This window comes from Motacilla alba, chromosome 1 (genome assembly GCF_015832195.1).
Source record: "Motacilla alba alba isolate MOTALB_02 chromosome 1, Motacilla_alba_V1.0_pri, whole genome shotgun sequence".
Lineage (NCBI taxonomy): Eukaryota > Metazoa > Chordata > Aves > Passeriformes > Motacillidae > Motacilla > Motacilla alba.
The window spans coordinates 36,604,194-36,622,270 of NC_052016.1; the positions used below are offsets into that span (position 1 = coordinate 36,604,194).

At 50.9% G+C, this 18,077-nt stretch overlaps 2 protein-coding genes across 3 annotated transcripts; one reads left to right on the forward strand and one right to left on the reverse strand.

Annotated features, from left to right (window-relative positions):
- Nucleotides 1-354: 354 nt before the first annotated feature.
- On the reverse strand, nt 355-2,848 carry CDCA3 (cell division cycle associated 3). Its single transcript, XM_038153440.1, has 5 exons — nt 2,683-2,848; nt 2,480-2,609; nt 2,197-2,400; nt 1,145-1,266; nt 355-753 (listed from the first exon to the last, which is right to left on the reverse strand). Exons 1-5 carry the CDS (start codon nt 2,794-2,796, stop codon nt 619-621), a joined length of 705 nt encoding a protein of 234 aa, XP_038009368.1. The 5' UTR covers nt 2,797-2,848; the 3' UTR covers nt 355-618.
- Nucleotides 2,849-3,169: 321 nt separating this feature from the next.
- USP5 (ubiquitin specific peptidase 5) lies at nt 3,170-18,012 on the forward strand. 2 transcript variants are annotated; one of them, XM_038147575.1, is made up of 20 exons: nt 3,170-3,327; nt 4,772-4,897; nt 5,181-5,247; nt 8,088-8,221; nt 8,514-8,659; nt 8,951-9,135; nt 9,703-9,797; nt 10,299-10,492; nt 10,638-10,709; nt 11,965-12,046; nt 12,266-12,391; nt 12,818-12,971; nt 13,353-13,527; nt 14,874-14,962; nt 15,158-15,349; nt 15,881-16,024; nt 16,175-16,320; nt 16,408-16,561; nt 17,195-17,279; nt 17,412-18,012. In XM_038147575.1, exons 1-20 carry the CDS (start codon nt 3,220-3,222, stop codon nt 17,503-17,505), a joined length of 2,568 nt encoding a protein of 855 aa, XP_038003503.1. In that variant the 5' UTR covers nt 3,170-3,219; the 3' UTR covers nt 17,506-18,012. The 2 variants fall into 2 exon arrangements, with proteins under 2 accessions (XP_038003503.1, XP_038003513.1); XM_038147585.1 differs by having other exon boundaries at nt 15,158-15,280.
- The last annotated feature ends 65 nt before the right edge of the window (nt 18,013-18,077 follow it).

The window sequence follows — 18,077 nt, forward strand, 5'->3', positions numbered from 1 at the left end:
ATCAACAAGGTTTAGTAACTTACCAACAGAAGGTCAATATCAATGGACAATACTATCTCGTGTTGTTTTGGATCTCACCCTCACGACAGACCCTTGCATAACTCAGTTTCGAGCCAGTATAGGAGCAGTACTACTCCAGAGGTGACACTGGATAGACATCAGTTTCCTGCAGGGAGCTGCAGCTTCCCAGCTCATGCTGCTGTACATGGATTCGAGGCCATACCCTTCATCATGCTCCAGGCAGGGGACAAGGCAGTTTTAAGGCTAACAGAAGGCTGAACTACTTGCTCCTGAGCCCTTGTCCCAGAGAAAATATTGTGCTGAGCAAGCACAATATCAGGACATACAGTCAGCAAAGGTTGAACACAAATTTATTTACTAGAGATAAAACCTCTATGGAAAAACCAATACAGCCGATATACAGTAAAAGAGATGAAGTCTGTGCTGTACATTAGACATGACAAGCTAGGAAGAGGAGGGAGAAATCTTTCCCCAACAGGGATAGGTGAGAAATGTGACCACTGCTTTGGGGTTTCAGTCTATTGTAGGATTTCTTCCCTCTAGAAAATTCTCAAAACATAGGAGCAAATTATAGCAAGATCCTGAAAAAAGAAATGTCTAGTTCTCCACGAAAGGACACTGCTGGTTCTCCTTGTTCAAGTCACTCCAAGCACAGTTCCCAGATTTAAGGCTCCTGCTCAGATCCACTTCCTTCTTCTCCCCAAGGTTCTCTCCTAACACGTGCCTCTTGCCCTAGAGAAATAAAAAACCCAAACACAGAGTGTAAAACACAAACTGATTGAAGGTTAGTTAATTCTCAGCAGAATATGTAGCCTATTTTCAGGCCATTCAGCTTGAACTCTCTTGTGACAACGTACAAGACTGACTTTTCTCTACAGCCCAGAGAGAAAGAATGCACTGAAATGGGCAATTTCACAGTAAGGCCAAAGACAGACATTGAACAAGACTCGGAGGCATTTAGTGACAAGACTGACCCACAGAAAAACATTTGCGAAGTTACTAGTCTCTACAGGCCTAGGAAGCCACAATTCTCAACTGGGACCCTACAAGACACAGAAATGGAAGGATTTGGCTTTTTTTTCAGCTCAATCTCCCTCCCTCAGCATGACCCATTAAGCTTTACCTGGCGGGGGGAAGGAGCACTGGGAGAATTATCATCTCGTAGAATGCTGAGGGGAGAGCGGCCAGTTCCTCCAGACGTTGCCATGAATTTGTTGTTGGGCTTGTGTCTTATGGGCTTGCTCACTAGTTGACAAAAGGAAACACACCAGCACATCACGACAAGGCTCAAAGGTTCTGGATTTTAAATGCCTCATGGCCTTTATCAAAAACTTACCCAAGGGCTTTGAGACAAAGAGGTTACAGAAAGGTTGATGTTGGAAGTGAACTCTGGAGGACCTACTCCAGCAGGTTCACCTAGAGCCCATTGTCCAGGACCATGTTCGGGTGTCTCTTGAATATCTCAAAGGACAGAGATTCTGCAACCTCTCTTAGCAACTTGCTCCACTGCTTGGTCACCCTCATGGTGAAAAAAAAAGTGTCTCCTGGTGTTCAGGAGCTTCCTGTGTACCATTCTGTCCCCTTTGCTTCTGGTGCCATCACTGGGCACCACTGAAAAGAGCCTGGCTCTCCCTTCCTTATACCCCTTTTTCAGGTATTTGTATCAATTAACAAGATACCCCCCGAACATTTTCCTCTCCAAATTGAACAGCTCTCAGCCGCTCTTCCAAGGAGCAGTGCTCAGCCCAGAGCTTTCTAAAACACAGTCTGTATCAAAGTCTCTCAGCACTGCTCAGCCTTAGCACAGAGATGTGCTGCCCACCCTTACTCCACAGCTCTTCCCAATGAAAAACTGTAAGGTCTCTCTGGACAGGTCTCCAGAGTCACAAACCCATCTCAGAGAGGGGAAGAGCTGCCGTATACTTCTTGATTTTGAATACAGTTTAAAAACAATTTCTCATCCCTGGACATAACAGCTCCCAGAGGGTCCCCCGGCCGCAGAAGCTCCAGGCGGTGGGACACAGACGAACTGGCGGTAGGGACAGGCTCTGTCGAGGAGCACACCTGGAAATGCACCCGAACCAGATGGTGCCCAGAGCCCCGACTTGCTCACAGCCCATCCCGGGCAGCTCTCCGGGCACGCGGAGCCCTGTCACCCGCACACCGAGCACTTACCGGAGGAGAAGCCGTGCCCGGCAGGGCGGGCGGGCCGGGCCGTGCTGGGAGAGGGCGGCCTCTCCGCCTCTTCGCCCGTGGGCAGGGAGCTCCGCCGGGCCGGCTCCTCGGCGGGGCCCGCCGCTCCCGGAGGCGCCAGCTCCGGGGCCGCGGCCTCGACCCCGAAGGCCTCGCTGAGCTGCTTCACCAGGCGGTCCAGGCTCTCTGCCGGGGACGGAGGAGGACGGGGTGAGCCTGAGTCAGGCAGCCCCGCGACCCGCCCACCCACGGCGGCTGCACTCACCACTCGACACGGCTCTCACGGGCGTGCGGAAGATGCCGGGCGTGGGCGACCGTGGGTCCCCCTCCTGGCCGGTGCCCGCCGGCGGCTCGGCGGGGCTGGGCTGCGGGCTGCCCGCCGGGGAGCTCACCACCTGCGGAGAAGGCAGCCGTGGGGGCGGCGGGCCGGAGCCACGCAGGGGGAAGCGGCGGCGGGAGGGCGCCTACCTCGATGGGGGTGCGCAGGATGCCGGCGGTGGGGGAGCGGGGGTCGCTGACGTGAGCCAGGTGCTTGTTGCGGGGCGCGGCCGGGGTGGCGGGGGCGCTGCCGGAGGCCCCCATGGCGGCGGCGGCCGCACTGCGCCCCGGGCCCGCCCGACGCGCCGTTCGAATCTCCCGCGCGCCGGGCGGTGCCGCCGCCCATTGGCCGCTGCGCAGGGGGCGGGGCTCGCCGCGCCACGCCCACCTCCCCGCCCCGCCAGCCCGTCGGCTCCGCAGTCCCCGCCCGTCACGTCCCGCCTCGCCCCGCTGTCAATCTTCAGAGACGGACCCGCCCCCTCGCCCCTCAGTACGCCGTTATTGGTGGAGGAGCCCGGCACCGCCTCCCATAATGGCCGAAGGGCGGTTGCGATTGGACGAGCCGGCGGGTCGGCTGGGCGAGTCCGGCCTCCAGCCTCGCTGCCGATTGGTTAGGACCCGCCTGACCGCGCTGGGCAGCGATTGGGCGGGGCGGGGCTGTGGGCGGTGCCGCGGTGAGCCGCTGTCATGGCGGAGCTGAGCGAGGCGCTGCTGTCGGTGTTGCCGTCCATCCGGGTGCCCAAGGCCGGCGACCGCGTCCACAAGGACGAGTGCGCCTTCTCCTTCGACACGCCGGTAAGCGCGCCCCGCCGCCGGCCCGCCCGCCCGCCCGGGCTGCTCCCGCCACGGCCGGCTCCCACTCCGCCGCCAGCCGGGGCGCCGCCCGCGCGGGGCCTCACGGGATTTGTGGTTCCCCGGTGGCCGCGGCGGCCGTTCCCGGGCGGCGCGCGGGGCCCTTGCGGACTACTACGCCCGGCGTGCGCCGCGGCGCGCCCCGCCCGCCCGCCCGCGGCGCGCTGGGGGCTGTAGTTCTGGGGCCGGGGCGGGCGTGGGCAGGGCGCTCGCCCCGATCAGCGGTGGCCCGGCCCGCCGGCAGCCCCTGGAGAGGGAGCGCCCCCGGCCCGAACCCTCCGTGCCGGCGCTCGTCAGGACTTACAGTCCAGCGGGGGGCGGGGGCCGGGCGCGTCCCGGGCCCGCCCTCGGCGGCGGGGGGGGGGGGGGTGCCGGGGGTCCCGCCCTGCCCGGGTCTGAGCCACCTTCCCGGCCTCGCCGCGCGGCGTGGCCCGGCAGGCGGGAGGCGAGGCCGTGCTGTGTCATTAAGATGGCAGTGGTCCCTTCTCCAGCCATCTCCACCCCGCTGGCATCCCTGCGCTTCCCCCGCTCGGCCTAAGTGGACCTAAGGGGCGGCGAAGGCAGCGGGAGGGCGCGGTGCCCCTTGAGCTTCTTCGCGGGCGCCCGTCCGGGCTGAGCCCCAGCCCGGCAGAAATGGGCTGCAGCTGGAAGATACGGGTCCTTCGAGGCAGCGGCACATGGCATCCTGGCCCTCTTGCCCTCCCCGAGCTCCGCAGTGATGCCTGACCCTGCGCTGCCCACTCTGTCTCAGTCCCAGCAGCTTCTGAAAGCCTCTGAGTGGTTTCCCTCCTTTCCAGCCCCTGCATTTGGGTCCCCTGCCCCTTCAGTGTGAAAGGGGAATGAGTGTGGTGTTTTCCAGCTGCTGATGGGATGGTGGGGGCACATTCTGAATCTGTGTCCAAGCTGCTCACAGGCTTTTGAACACAACAGCAAAAGTAAACAGTGGTCTGTTAACTTTCCTCACACTGTAGCTTGGCAGCATTCCCTATGGCACTGGGAGTCATGTGTTTGGACAGGGTGCCACAGTTTTGCTGGTAATGATTGTACCATGCTCTGAACTTGGAAACTGTGTGTGCTAGGGGCCTTCTACGAGATAAACTCTTGTGGAAACTCAGGCTTTCCTGATTTGGTAGCATCCTCCCATAAATGAACACATAAATAGTTTTTTAAATATATCATCATGACAGGATTACCTGTCATGATGTTCTTCTGGGACAGCCAGGCTGGGGCTTGCTGTCCTATTTCTTACTAGCTACTTGTGGCTGCTATGTAGGAATGAGCTGTTGCCATGACTTAACAAATAATGACTAGTCTGCCATGCCTATCCTAGCAGCTGGAATGCCATTGCTTACCACCTCCCTTCAGTTTTGTCCCTCCTTCCTTCCAGGAGTCAGATGGCGGCTTGTATATCTGCATGAACACGTTCCTGGGCTTTGGGAAGCAGTATGTGGAAAAGCACTATCAGAAAACAGGCCAGCGAGTCTACCTGCACCTCAAAAGAACACGTAAACCGGTAAAAAATAGAAATACATGTACTCAGACTTTTCTGAAATTGAGAGCTGGGCTGTGCCTGTGTATTCCATCAGACACAGAGTTTTCTCCTGAGATACAGCTGTTGTTTTTCCTGGTGAATTAAGGGACACCAGTGCTTCAGTTCTGCTTGTGCTGAGCTGTTGTATGGATTGCCCACGTTGTTCCTGTCTGTTTTCAGAGTAGTTTGGTTTCAATCCCTAAGGCTTGCCGCAGTGTGCCTGTCCCCTGAACTCTAATTTCCCTATTTCTTCTCAATGCCACAGAAGGAAGAAGACACCAACTCCAGTGCTGGGGACCCCCCGAGGAAGAAACCAACTCGCTTGGCTATTGGTAAGGAAGCACCTATGTACTGTATGGTCCCTGTGTTCAGCCAGCCCTCTGGAGCTGTCTGGTTTGTCTCTTCTGCTTTACTCCTCTTGGCTGGTATCCCTGGCCAAATTCAGACTTCATGTTTTCCAGTGTGTCTCGGGTGAGCAGTTTCTGTAGAACAGTCATTAAGGTGGTACTTGTGTTCTGTGTCCAAAGTTGCATCTTGTTTTCCGTGTGTAAACGTGCTTTTTATCCTCTGCCATAACCCCGCATGCCTGGCTCAGCTTGGTGTGGGGATCACCAGACTGGGACTGTTGCTTAAACACAACGTGCCCAGATGGGGCTGAAGTAAGTTTGAGAAAATTTATGTCTGAGAAAAGTAAGCTTGAAGGTCCTGGCAGATAAACTATTTTTTTAAACTCCTCTGATATTGAACTAGCATTATTGATACAGATGAGGAGGAAATTAATGGGAAATGCTGCGTTAACATTTTTTGGTTCATTATGTCTTACAAGGCTGATGCTGGAGGAAATACGTATGAACATTAAAACATAAAAAATATTTTAAATATTCCTTTTTTTGGAAGAACAAGGCCGGTGTTCCCATTACTGTCTTTCACCGACTGAGAGGGCTGTCGTGGCAATCAGTGGAGATGCTGCTTATTTGGAGCAGTCTCAGCTGGTAATTTCTGAGCCGTTATGGAGACACATAAAGGAAGGAACAGGAACATTTGTAGCAGTGAGAGGTTCTTGGCTTGCTGGAAGCTGACCACTAGAGGGAAATCCAGAATCTGGACCGTGAATGTCTTGATTTTGGCTCACTTTTTCCCTGGTGTAGACGCCCAGTGACTCGTCTACTGCCAGAGCACAAACAACACTATTAAGGCTGGCAGCTGCTCCCTGTTTCGTTGGTGAGCTGAATAGAGCCCCAAAGATCACTTCTAGCAAAATTGAGGCTGGAATCTCTGTTTCTTTAGATAGCCAGCGCTTTTGTGTATATATGAGATTATGCTGCTTTGGGAGAGATGAGGCCTGGTCTGCGTTATGAGTTATTTCTGCATCCTGAATTTTACAGAGGTCTTGCAACAAGTGTTTTCAGTGGGTTGGCAAATGTTATCAAGCGGCCTGTGATAACAGTGTAGTGGTGTGAATGGAGCAGGAGAGAATAAAAGAAAGTATTAGCCGTGTGAGACAGTGGTCTCAAGTTCAGGAGAAGTTTTTTTTTTATCTTCATTTTAGCTGAACTGTGGTGGTATAGCTAATCCTGACAGGGGAGATTTTTTTTTTTTAAAGTACAAGAAAGATTTGTGAACAAAATATAGCCCTTGACCTCTCTGTACCTCCCTTCCCCCTCTCAGTGAAAGATCTACAGTGCTTGCCTCCTGTGCCTGCGTGTTGGTAGATGGACTTTCCTGGTGTGTAGTGCTTAGGTACTAGCATGGACAGGGAGGCAGTGTAGCTCAGGGCAAGCTGGTGGCTATAGACCCTCTTCCTCATCTGGAGCCTCAGAAGGCTCACATAACCACCTAAGGGGACCTCACCAGTCTGGTTTAGTTTGTTTAGGGCTCAGGAATTGTGTAATGCCCTGGGGGGTTGTCTGTTGCTTTACTCTATGAAGTGGTGACAGGAAATCTCTGGGCTGTGCTCAAGAGGCGCAGAAGAGGATTATCTAGGTATGTTGTTGCATGATGCTGGTGACTGTTTCCTAAAATCATTGTGTTCATACGTAGCAGTTTGTGCATAGTGTAAAAATTGTAGGTGTCTAAGGAGGGAGTTGCAGGAGATATCACAGGACTGGATATTTCTGACAAGAATGTTTTAAGGAAATACAGTAGTGATTGTCAGAATTGTGTTGCACTTCAGGATTCTTGAGGCAGAGGCACTGAGCAGCAAAAGCTTTTCCTCCCTTCAGAGATTTGTTGCAGCTGCAGATGTTCAGATGTTTGTTGCAGAGATTATTGCAGTCACAGCATGCAGTTTTTCCGGGAATAAATGAAATTCAGTTTAAAAACACAGGGGGTTTAGGCTGCTAATAAGCCATGTGTCTTCTGCCTGTTTCCTTTTGGGACGTAGGATGTGAATACCTGCAGAACAGAGAAGGCCAAGCTTTTCCTCTGAGTACCTATATAATCAAAAAACTGCAGGTGAGGGAATCTGCAGAACTGCAGATGTTTTGGTGGGCATCCATGATGACTCTTTACAACTGACAAATAACCTTTCATGTATGGATCTCCAGTTTCTGGTGCAACCTCTGGAAAGCACAGCTAGGTGGACATAGAAACAACTATCACTGTACCTTTGCTCAGACTTTTTCTGCAATTCTGGATGTTCTGGTTCCAGAGGAGCTCCTGGTTCTTCTTGCTTGAGTGCAGGACTCTAGACTGTCCTTTCTGGAAAAGACAAGAAAGAGGCAGGCTTCTTAAAGATGCTGATAGACCTGACCTTTGCCCTGGCTTACTAGATGATCTCTTCATGCATATCTCCATTCATTGTCTTGAGTATTCTGGTTAAGGTTGAATACCAGTGCTTTATCTTGGCTCTCTTCTGGCCAATGCCTCTCTAGAGGAGGTTTGGTTTTCTTCCCGGTTGTAGCCAGAGTCTGGAGATTGTTTTTAAGCATCTGTAAAAAGAGCTGGGAAAAACAAAATCTATTGTCACTAGGCTTGTAATTGTTCCTGTGAAGTCCACAGCACCAGCAGAAGCTCTGGAATCCAGAAGTGGAAGAAAGATTGTGGATCACTGATTTAGGTCGTTGTTTTAGTCATGGTGCCTTATTTCACGTAAGCTGTGGGAAAGAAGCTTTTCAAGCTCTTTGGTTTCACCTGTTTTTTCTTTTTTCCACAATGTTTTTTCTTCTTGTAGGTGTAGAAGGTGGATTTGATATCACAGAAGAAAAGTTTGAATATGATGAAGATGTAAAAATAGTGATTTTGCCGGACCATTTGGATATTCCACGTGATGGGCTGGAGGGACTACCAGACATGGTCAAAGACAGAGTAAGTTTGGCTGTGTTTACTGTTGATGAGGAAATGTACCATTACAGGGAAGGAAACTGCCCTGTAAAAGGGATCCTGCAGAGCTGCTGTGAAATCTCAGCTGGCAGTCACCAGGGTTGCTCTGCACTTACACAGTGCTGTATATTACAGAGTTCTGCCTTGTGTGTGACTGAGGCTCCCAAAGGTCCCAACCACCTTGCCTAAATGCGGAGTGTTGTGGCACTGGAAGGTTCTTGTGCCTTTACCATGGTAGGCCAGCCCTTCATGTTTTCTCCTGCTGTCCCGATTCCAGATTGCCAGTGCGATTGAGGCCATCCTGACAGCAGATTCAGCCTCACGGAAGCAGGAGGTGCAGGCTTGGGATGGGGAGGTTCGCCGCGTTTCCAAACACGCTTTTTCCCTGCACCAGCTTCAGAACGATGTCCGCATCCCACCGTGGTGAGCATAGTACTGGAACTTGCTGTGTAACTTGTGTCCCAGGCCCTTCTCCTGTGCTGTGCTGCAGCAGCAGATGAGACTTCTTTTGTGAGTCTCCAGGTGTGCCTTGTCACAGTAGATTCAGGGGAGGTGGCACACTAGGGTATATCAGGATTCTCAGTGTTCTGTAGTAGAAGAGGAATGAGATCATTTACAGTACAGATATTGCAGTGGGCAGCAATGGCGAGGGCTTGGGAGGTAGAACCCAGAGGTTTTCCATCTGATCTCTTTTTCTTTGTTCCTTGCCAATAGTGGCTGGAAGTGCAGCAAGTGTGACATGAAGGAGAACCTGTGGCTGAACATGACCGACGGAGCCATCCTCTGTGGTCGGCGCTACTTCGACGGCAGTGGTGGCAACAACCACGCAGTTGAGCACTATCGAGAAACCGGCTACCCGCTGGCTGTGAAACTGGGAACAATCACTCCTGATGGGGCTGGTGAGAAGGGGGATCCTCCCAGGCTTAGGGATGCCAGGCACCTCTCAGGCTGACGCAGATCTCTTGCAGGTATCAGGGTGGTGTTTGCCATCTTGTGACCTGGAACGCGCAGTGTCATCCCGTTGTGAACTTTGCTACTCTGACCTGCTCCTTGTGTGAGGCAAAGAACGAGCTGATAAAAAAACCCTTGCCTTCCTCTGCCCCTCCCTTGTAATTGGGAGCTTTTAGAATAGTTATCCAGGTTACCATTTGATTTTCTGTGTTGGGTGTTTATCAAAGAATCGTGTGTTCAAATCCTAAGCAGAGAGTATATGGCACAGTAACCCACTTTCCTTACTTCTGGCATAAGTGTACCTCTGTACCCTGATCAGTGACAAAGTTGTGTTGTCACATGTTTAGGAGGAATCTCAATATTCTGTCTGTTATGTTATCCTGCTGAGGAAGAGTAGAAAGTCCAATGAGGCAGTCTGTCAAAACTCCCAGTTCTAAGTGCTTTCTTCATCCAGCTGTGAATTTGAGATCACAGGCCATTATAAGTTCCTTTTTTTTTTCTGTTTTCCTGCATAGATGTCTACTCCTATGATGAGGATGACATGGTGTTGGATCCCAACCTGGCAGAACACCTGGCACACTTTGGGATTGACATGCTCAAGATGCAGAAGGTGAGGAGGAAGTGGTGTCCTCCATAGGCCCAGAGGGAGAGAGAAGCAGCTCTGAGGTGCCTTAGGTGGATTCCAGCTTTCTGTGGCTATGCAGAGCCATTCCTGGTCAAGAAACTCTGGGATTTTTTGTCACACACAAAGTTGTCTCATCTGCCTCTCTTCTTTGATTGCCTTTTTGCTTTTCCTTCATGTCCCTCAGGTTTATTTCCCTGGGGTTATATGTCAGTACTGTGGGCAGGGAGGCTCCCTAGTGCTGAGCCTTTTTTGTTGTGTGGTTTCCATGCCCTTTCTAGGGAATGGTTCAGATATCTCCCATATTTCTTTTCCCTCCTCTTTCTGTCCCAGGTATTCATATATATGGAAACAACTCTTGTTTCTTCCTCTACTTACAGAATAAAACAGCATGGATTTGACTCTGTTTCTCTACAGCATTCCAATTTTCACACCTCTGATGTTGCCTTGAGTCTTCTTTGAGGATTTCCCTGTTCTTTCCCTCCGCAGACAGACAAGACAATGACAGAACTGGAAATAGACATGAACCAGCGCATTGGCGAGTGGGAGCTCATCCAGGAGTCTGGCGTTCAACTCAAGCCCCTCTATGGGCCTGGGTACACTGGTATCCGTAACCTGGGCAACAGTTGCTACCTCAATTCTGTGATGCAGGTGCTGTTCAGTATCCCAGACTTCCAGAGAAAGTAAGTGAGCTTAACCACTCCTTTCCATTAGTCTGGGATCAGTACAAAGATCCGCTGTAGCTGGGAGCTTCTGTGGCAGTAATCATGCTGAGAACTGCATTTTTACCAGATGAAGCTGCTTAAACTGGTCCCTTTTGCTCTGCAGGTATGTGGACAAGCTGGAGAAGATATTCCAAAGTGCACCTTCGGACCCCACACAGGACTTCAGCACGCAAGTGTACGTAGAATTTTGGTGAGAGAAGGAAGGCTGAGACTGCCTGGATGCATCTCTTCTGTGCTGCTTTGCTCCAGGGTTCTCCCTCAAGCCTCACCTCTCTTTCCTTGCCTGTCACCAGAGACACTGATCCTCAATGATCAATGAGGATCTAAGCCAAGGAAGTTGAGCTGAATGCCCTAGGTGGAGAGGACAGAGCGTGCCCTGTGTTCATGAGAGGCTCTGAAATGTATTATGTGTGTTGTGCCTGTTAAATTAGGGAGATTTCTGGGAGGCAGCTTCTGTCTGCATAACAGTTAAAAGGGGCTTGCTGTCTGTAGTGAAGGGAGATGGCAAAGAGCAAGGGGATACATAGGTTTAGGCGGCTTTATTCTCAGTAGATAACTTATGTATGCCTAAAAAGGCTTCCCTCAAGGGGTACTGTGCAGGAGAATATGCAGAAGGAGGAAGACAAGATTTGGGAGGGAGTTGCATTTTAAGTACGTCAAGTCTGTGTTGCAGCTGCTCTCAAACAAGCATGTGGAAGTTCGGGGTAGAGGAATGGAAAGTGGCGTTTGTGGACAGGGAGTTCAGTGGTACAGGAGGATTCTAAATTTGGGCAGCCTGGAGTGAGGTGTTCACTGAGAGGGGATTGAGGTGGGACAGCCAGAAAGATGATTGCCTGCACAAAGGGAGGAATTGGTAAGGTTTGGTTGGTTCCAGACAAATGGCAATATGGCAGTAATGATGGGGAAGGACTGGAGTGAAATGGAATAGCAGGAGGGCCTGGGCATAGGAGGAAATCGCTGAGCACATACTCTTGTCCATTAAGTGCCTGATGCAGTCAATCTTTCCTCTGGGAAAACGTGATCAGTCTGCTCACAGCAGTGCTATTTCTGGCTCAGACAATTTCTGTGTGCCCTGTTGTCTCCTGCACAGTCAGACACTGCTCCGTTCCCCTGTCAGGCTGCAGCTCAGCTTGGCTGTTGCGCAGCTGCTGTGTGGCTCAGCACCAGCTGTTCCTTCTTGTTCTACTCAGTGTGCAAGCAGTGGTTGAGATTGGCACCCCAAAGGCCTGGTAACTTTGAAGTCAGTGATGTCTCCAGGGGCCAGAGAGAGCAGACCACAATAAGATAATCTTGCCTGGTGCAGCAGAGAAAGTTGTTATCTGTGAGACAGACCAGCCCATGGCAGTGTTAAAGCTGGATGGGTTGATGTGGCCCCTGGAGCATGTGAGATTGAAGAAACATTAATACTAACAGTGACTTTGTCATTCCAGAGCCAAACTGGGCCATGGACTGCTTTCTGGGGAGTATTCAAGGCCAGCTTCTGCAGATGGGGAGCAGCAGCCTGATCAGAAGGTGAGGCTTGGATACAGCATCCTCTTGATGCGTGTGTTGCATGAGGTATTGTGTGTGCTACGTGGCAAAGGAGAGAGAACCCTTTTGGAAGACAAGTGCTGGGGCTTGTTGCAAGGCCTGTCACCTGAAGAAAAGCATGGCTAAGAACAGAGTGCTACATGCCAGGACATCTACTTGGCAAATTATGACCACCTTCCTCTTCCACATTGTTCTTTGCAGGGCATGCAAAATGGCATTGCTCCACGCATGTTTAAGTCCCTCATCGGAAAGGGACACCCAGAATTTTCCACTAACCGACAGCAGGATGCCCAGGAATTCTTTCTGCACTTCATCAACATGGTGGAGGTAATGATTGAGTCTATCTGGCAAATCATGGAAAAGTCCAGCTTGATTTTCTTCCCACAGCAAGGGGTGAGGAGTGGATGCGAGAAGCTGGCAATCGGAGCAGAGAGAGGGAGAAAACACAGGGAAATGGGCCATCTAGCACCTGCCAAGGTGGAGAAGGAGAGGTGCTTGGCCATGTTTTCAGGGCTGATTCCGTGGAGAAATCTTTTTTGGGAGTGGCACAGCTGGAGGTCTAAAGTTCCTTCTGTAGGAGCAGGAACGCCATGGCTTCCTGGAGTACAGAAGCTGGCTTTAGTTTCCTCTTTGCTGTCTTTTCCAAGGTACTAGGTACAGAAGTGAATACTCTTCAGCCGTGTGCTGTGTGACATCACTGTTACTGCAGATCAGTTTTTGTGCCATTCTGATATTGCATCTGTCCTTCTATAGAGGAACTGCCGCAGCTCGGAGAACCCTAACGAGGTCTTCCGTTTTCTGGTGGAGGAGAAGCTGAAGTGCCTGGCCACAGAAAAGGTGAAATATACCCAACGTGTGGACTATATTATGCAGCTGCCTGTGCCCATGGATGCTGCACTCAACAAAGGTCAGTAATGTGCCAGCACCAGAACAGTAGCAAGCCCTATGTTTGTATATTGTACTATTCTTACAGAGCTCCTTAAATGAGAAAGGGACTTCTTCGCCACTTCTGAGGCCTTGTCCTGATTTTGTGGGATCGGGCTGATATCTTCAGAGGTGGTGTGACACAGTGATGTCCCTCTAGAGCCTTCCCCACGGCCACCACAAGCTGGGCTGTGATTCAGCAGCAAAGCAGGAGTGACTGCACTAGCAGAACTGTGCTCTGGAAGCTGTGCTCCATTCTCGATGGCGTGTGTCTATAGGCCTGCTCTGCCTCTGGGTGTAGCTTACACCAGTCACTTTGTAGGTGCCTAGAGGCGGTCCTTGACTCCTCTGCTTTGTTTTCTAGATGAGCTGCTGGAGTATGAGGAGAAGAAGAGGCAGGCAGAGGAGGAGAAGCAGCCGCTGCCTGAGCTGGTCCGAGCCAAGGTGCCTTTCAGCTCCTGCCTAGAGGCCTATGGAGCTCCAGAGCAGGTGGATGATTTCTGGAGCACAGCCTTGCAGGCCAAGTCTGTGGCTCTCAAGTAAGTGTGTGTGAGCTAAGCTGTGATGAACTGGCTATAGCTGCATCTCTGGGGACTGCTGGTCGTGGCTTGGGGGAAGAACCATTACTGAAGCTTTGTAGTCCTCCACACCCTGGGTCCATAGAACATTGAAGCAGAGAGGGGATCAGTCCATCAGTGCTGGATGTCACCCTTGGCAGGCAGAGCAGCAGTGCTAGTGAAGTCTTAGCCATCAGATTTTAGTTGCTGAGAGGCTACAAAAACACAGTGATATTTCAGAAAACTAGTAGCTCTTACTGTAAATTTAAAATTTAGCTTTGAAATCTGTACTGACTGTATGATGAGGCTGATCTTGCAGTATCTCTAAAATTTCTTCAAGTTTTTAACTGTTTTTAACTGAAGATTTGAGCAGAACACTGAGTGTAGCAGATCCATGAGTTCTTTGAAAGAAGCTTGTTTAAATGCGAGTAGCAAGGTTTAAAAAACAGCTTAAATTTTTCTCACTGCTTGTAGCACATGCAACAGTGCAAAATTGAAGTGACAAGACTACAAATGTGAGCAGCTTTCTGCTGTGATGCTGAGTGTTCTTTTGCAATGAAAGCCATGAAAGAGTTGGAAGTGCTTTTCAATACTCCATTATTAATGGAGTAATTAATGAATTAAATTATTAAACAAATACTCCATTATCAAGCAATTGCTACTATAAACAAACATCACATTGAAAAGTAAAATTTTGTTTTAATTTTTACTGAGTTGTATTCAAACACTTTACTGTCACTTAATTTAGTTCTACAGCATGTTGCAATTATCACCTGGTAGTGAGTATGTCTCACTTACAGGTGCTTCTCCCTTCACAAACATTCCCCTCTATTTCACAGACTCCAGACACTTTCCGTCTCAAATTGTCTAACTAAATAATGTTTAATCAAATTTAGTTAACTTAAAATTCACTGCTTCTGTTTCATATCCAAAAAAGTGCTCTTGTGCTTGAAAGCTTGACAGTTCCTGCAGGTGTGTCTGTTGGTCTAATAAAATATGTTATTTCCACTACATTCCTTAAGGGTTAGACTTTCAATTAATCAAAATCTGATGAGGCTTGTAAAATACAGGATTGGAAGGTAGAGAATATGTTCTATTTTTTCTCATCTCCATGATTTGCATTCCATTTCATCTTGTCAGGGCTTTTGCCTTAGAAATGGTTCTGTGTTTGAGGAGCTTTAAGCTCAGCACAGAAGAGCGGCACAGACAGGTGTATCCCCCAACTTGCTCAGGACATGGCTCTGTCCTACTCACTGATTTCTTGGGTCAGCTAGATGCCCTCAGTCTTTGCTGACAAGGTATTTAAAAATGTTTCGTGTCTCTTTCAGAACGACACGGTTCGCCTCTTTCCCAGATTATCTGGTCATCCAGATCAAGAAGTTCACTTTCGGTCTGGACTGGGTGCCCAAAAAGCTCGGTAAGGAGGATGAGAAGTACAGAGCATATAGATACTGGGAGTCACCTATGGATATTGTGGTCATTAGTGCCAGGAGAAAAATAACTATCCCAAAAGTTGCCGCAGGCATCCCTAGGGACTTACCCTTCTAGGTCTCCCAGCCGAGTCCTTCGTTTCTGCCCCTGCATGGAGGCTGAGCAAGACCGTATCTTGCAGATGTTTCCATTGAAATGCCAGAGGAGCTGGATATCTCTGCACTGCAGGGAACAGGGCTGCAGGAAGGAGAAGAAGAAATGCCAGACATCGCACCCCCACTGGTGACACCAGATGAGCCCAAAGGTAGCCTGGGGTTCTATGGCAACGAGGACGACGACTCCTTCTGCTCCCCTCACTTCTCCTCTCCGACATGTTAGTGATTCTCCTCCTCTCTTCCTGATGCCTGACTCATTTCCTTGCTCTCCTTGCCTTGTGTCCCATGCTAGCAGTTTCCCACTTGCTCAGACTTTCCCTGTCCTCTTGTCAGCGATTGCCAGCTGCCTCCCTTGCATGCCTGTTATGCAAGGGTGTTATGCAAGGGGGTTTGTTGATTCCTGTTCTGTGCAAGATAGGGTGGCATGTCCGGTGCATTTAGAGGAGGCAGAGCTGGGATTTATACAGGATTTAATTGGTAGGGGTATTTAATTTTCACAAACCACAGTGGGAGGTCAGGTTCAGAGCCTAGAGAAGAGCCAGTGCTCCCGAGTTCGTGGGTTGAATCATTTTGCCTGTATGTGAGACTGCTCTTCTGGAGAAGAAAGGTGGCTGAGAAAAGCCAAGAGATGGAACTTGGTGTGAAATAAAGCTAGGAAGTGGTGGCTTCGGAGGCTGCGTGACACAAGATGACATGGAGCCAGCAGGGATGGGTGGGAGTGGGCGGCTCTAACTTCTGTCTCCCCACAGCACCCATGCTGGATGAGTCGGTGATTATCCAGCTAGTGGAAATGGGCTTTCCCATGGACGCCTGCCGTAAAGCCGTGTATTACACAGGGAATAGCGGGGTTGAGGCGGCCATGAACTGGGTCATGTCACATATGGATGATCCAGGTATGAGGCCATGGCTGTGGTGAAGCTTACTGCTTCTGGGCTGTTCTTGTGTCCTACTACCCCAGTGGAAAACTGAAGTAGTTTGGACTTGGGCTGTACACTCTTGGAGAGATCTGATTACTCTGAGCTGTGTTGTGTTTCCTGCTGCAGACTTTGCTAACCCGTTAGTTCTTCCTGGATCCAGTGGGCCAGGGTCAACTATTGCCTGCCCAGACCCTCCTTCAGAAGACAGTGTGGCCACCATTGTCTCCATGGGCTTCTCCCGGGACCAGGCAATGAAAGCGCTTAGAGCCACGGTGAGAGGCACGGGTGACCTCAGAGTGCAAGGATTTTCTCAGGAACAGGAATTCTCAAGTTCACTGTCTTCTTCTTCTTCCTTCCAGAACAACAGTCTGGAGCGTGCTGTGGATTGGATCTTTAGTCACATTGATGACCTCGATGCAGAAGCTGCTATGGATATCTCAGAGGGGCGCTCGGCAGCCGAGTCCATCTCTGAATCCGTCCCCGTGGGTCCCAAAGTGCGCGATGGGCCTGGAAGTGAGTTCCAAGCCATAGGAATGTGGATTTTGGGGTGCAAACTCAGCATTACTTTGTCATTCCTGCTCCATGCAGTACTGCATGTTTTAGCAGCAGCAGCTATTCCAGAGCTGGTCTGGTTGTAGAGGTGGAAGCAGGGAGGGAGGAAGAGGGAAGGAACGGCAAAGTAGTCTAGACCCTTCAGGCTGGATGAAGATTACCTGGAAGCCAATAAGAGAGGTTGGGGAAGTGCCATCAGGTGAAAGACAGGAAGGGCTGTGCTGCTTTTATCCAGTGGTTCTGGGAGGCTTTTTTTGCCCTTTTGGTTTCCACCGAAAAAAAGCAGAATTTGTCCAGTGCTGCTGGATGCTGTAGGGAGGTGAAATCCCTGCCTTACCCACCCAGCACCCATGGCCCAAATAAAAAGTTGGAAGAGAGAAGGTTAGATGGAAGTTAGCATCTCCCATTGCCCTGTATGCTTGGCCTTAAGACAACTCACAGTCACACTTGATGGGGATCCAGTTCTAAATTATTACCCAGCAGAGCTTCCTTTAGGGAGGGATCCTTCTCTAGAAAGGGCCTTGCACAGGGCGTTAGGGAATAAGACATCTTTCCTCTTTCCCTGACAATCCTCTGTTCCCTCCTTCTTTCAAGAATATCAGCTGTTTGCCTTCATCAGCCACATGGGCACTTCAACTATGTGTGGCCATTATGTTTGTCACATCAAGAAAGATGGCAGGTAAGGATTTCCACAGTGTAAGGGAACTGAGGGACTGGTTTAAATCCCCATCCTGCCCCCTTGCTGGAGACGTGTTGGGAGGTTGGGGTTGAGAGCAGATGAGTGCCTGAGCTCCTCTTGTGCCCGTTGCAGGTGGGTGATCTACAACGACCAGAAAGTCTGTGCTTCTGAGAAGCCCCCCAAGGATCTGGGCTACATCTACTTCTACCAGCGGATTCCCAGCTAGAACATCCTCTTGCTGTGTGTGGTGGGGGGAGAGTGGGCTGAAGGTGTGGGGGGGAAAGGGGTGGGGGCAGTGAGGGTGGGAGCAGGGTCCTTTCCCTGCTCCTTTCCCCAGTCCCTTCATGGCCTCTCTGTGGAGACACGGGGAGACAAGAGTTCACTGACTAATCGACTGGGGGCTGGAGCCCCCGTGGACATGAGTGAAGGGGGTTTGGGGGGGTTGGGAATATCTGTTTCTATAGGAAATGTCCTCACTGTCCTCACCCCCTGTGACACACAGCCCTAGTGCTTCGCTGCTTGGTGGGATGATGCCACCTCCTTGCTGTCCGGAAGGAGAGGAGGGGGCTTGTGTGTACGTGTGGCTTGCGGAAGGGGGGGTTCCTCCTGCCCGCCCTGTCGGGCGGGGGCGTGGGGCGGGCAGCAAGGCGGGCCACGAGCAGCGCTTCCCCTTGTGCGCCCTTGACATGCCAAAATCCACGAGGGACAAAATAAAAGTGGAAATACCCCCTGGCTCCTGTCTGACCCCGCCGGCTGCGGGAGAGCGCGGGCGGGGCAAGGGGCGGGGCTCTGCCGCGG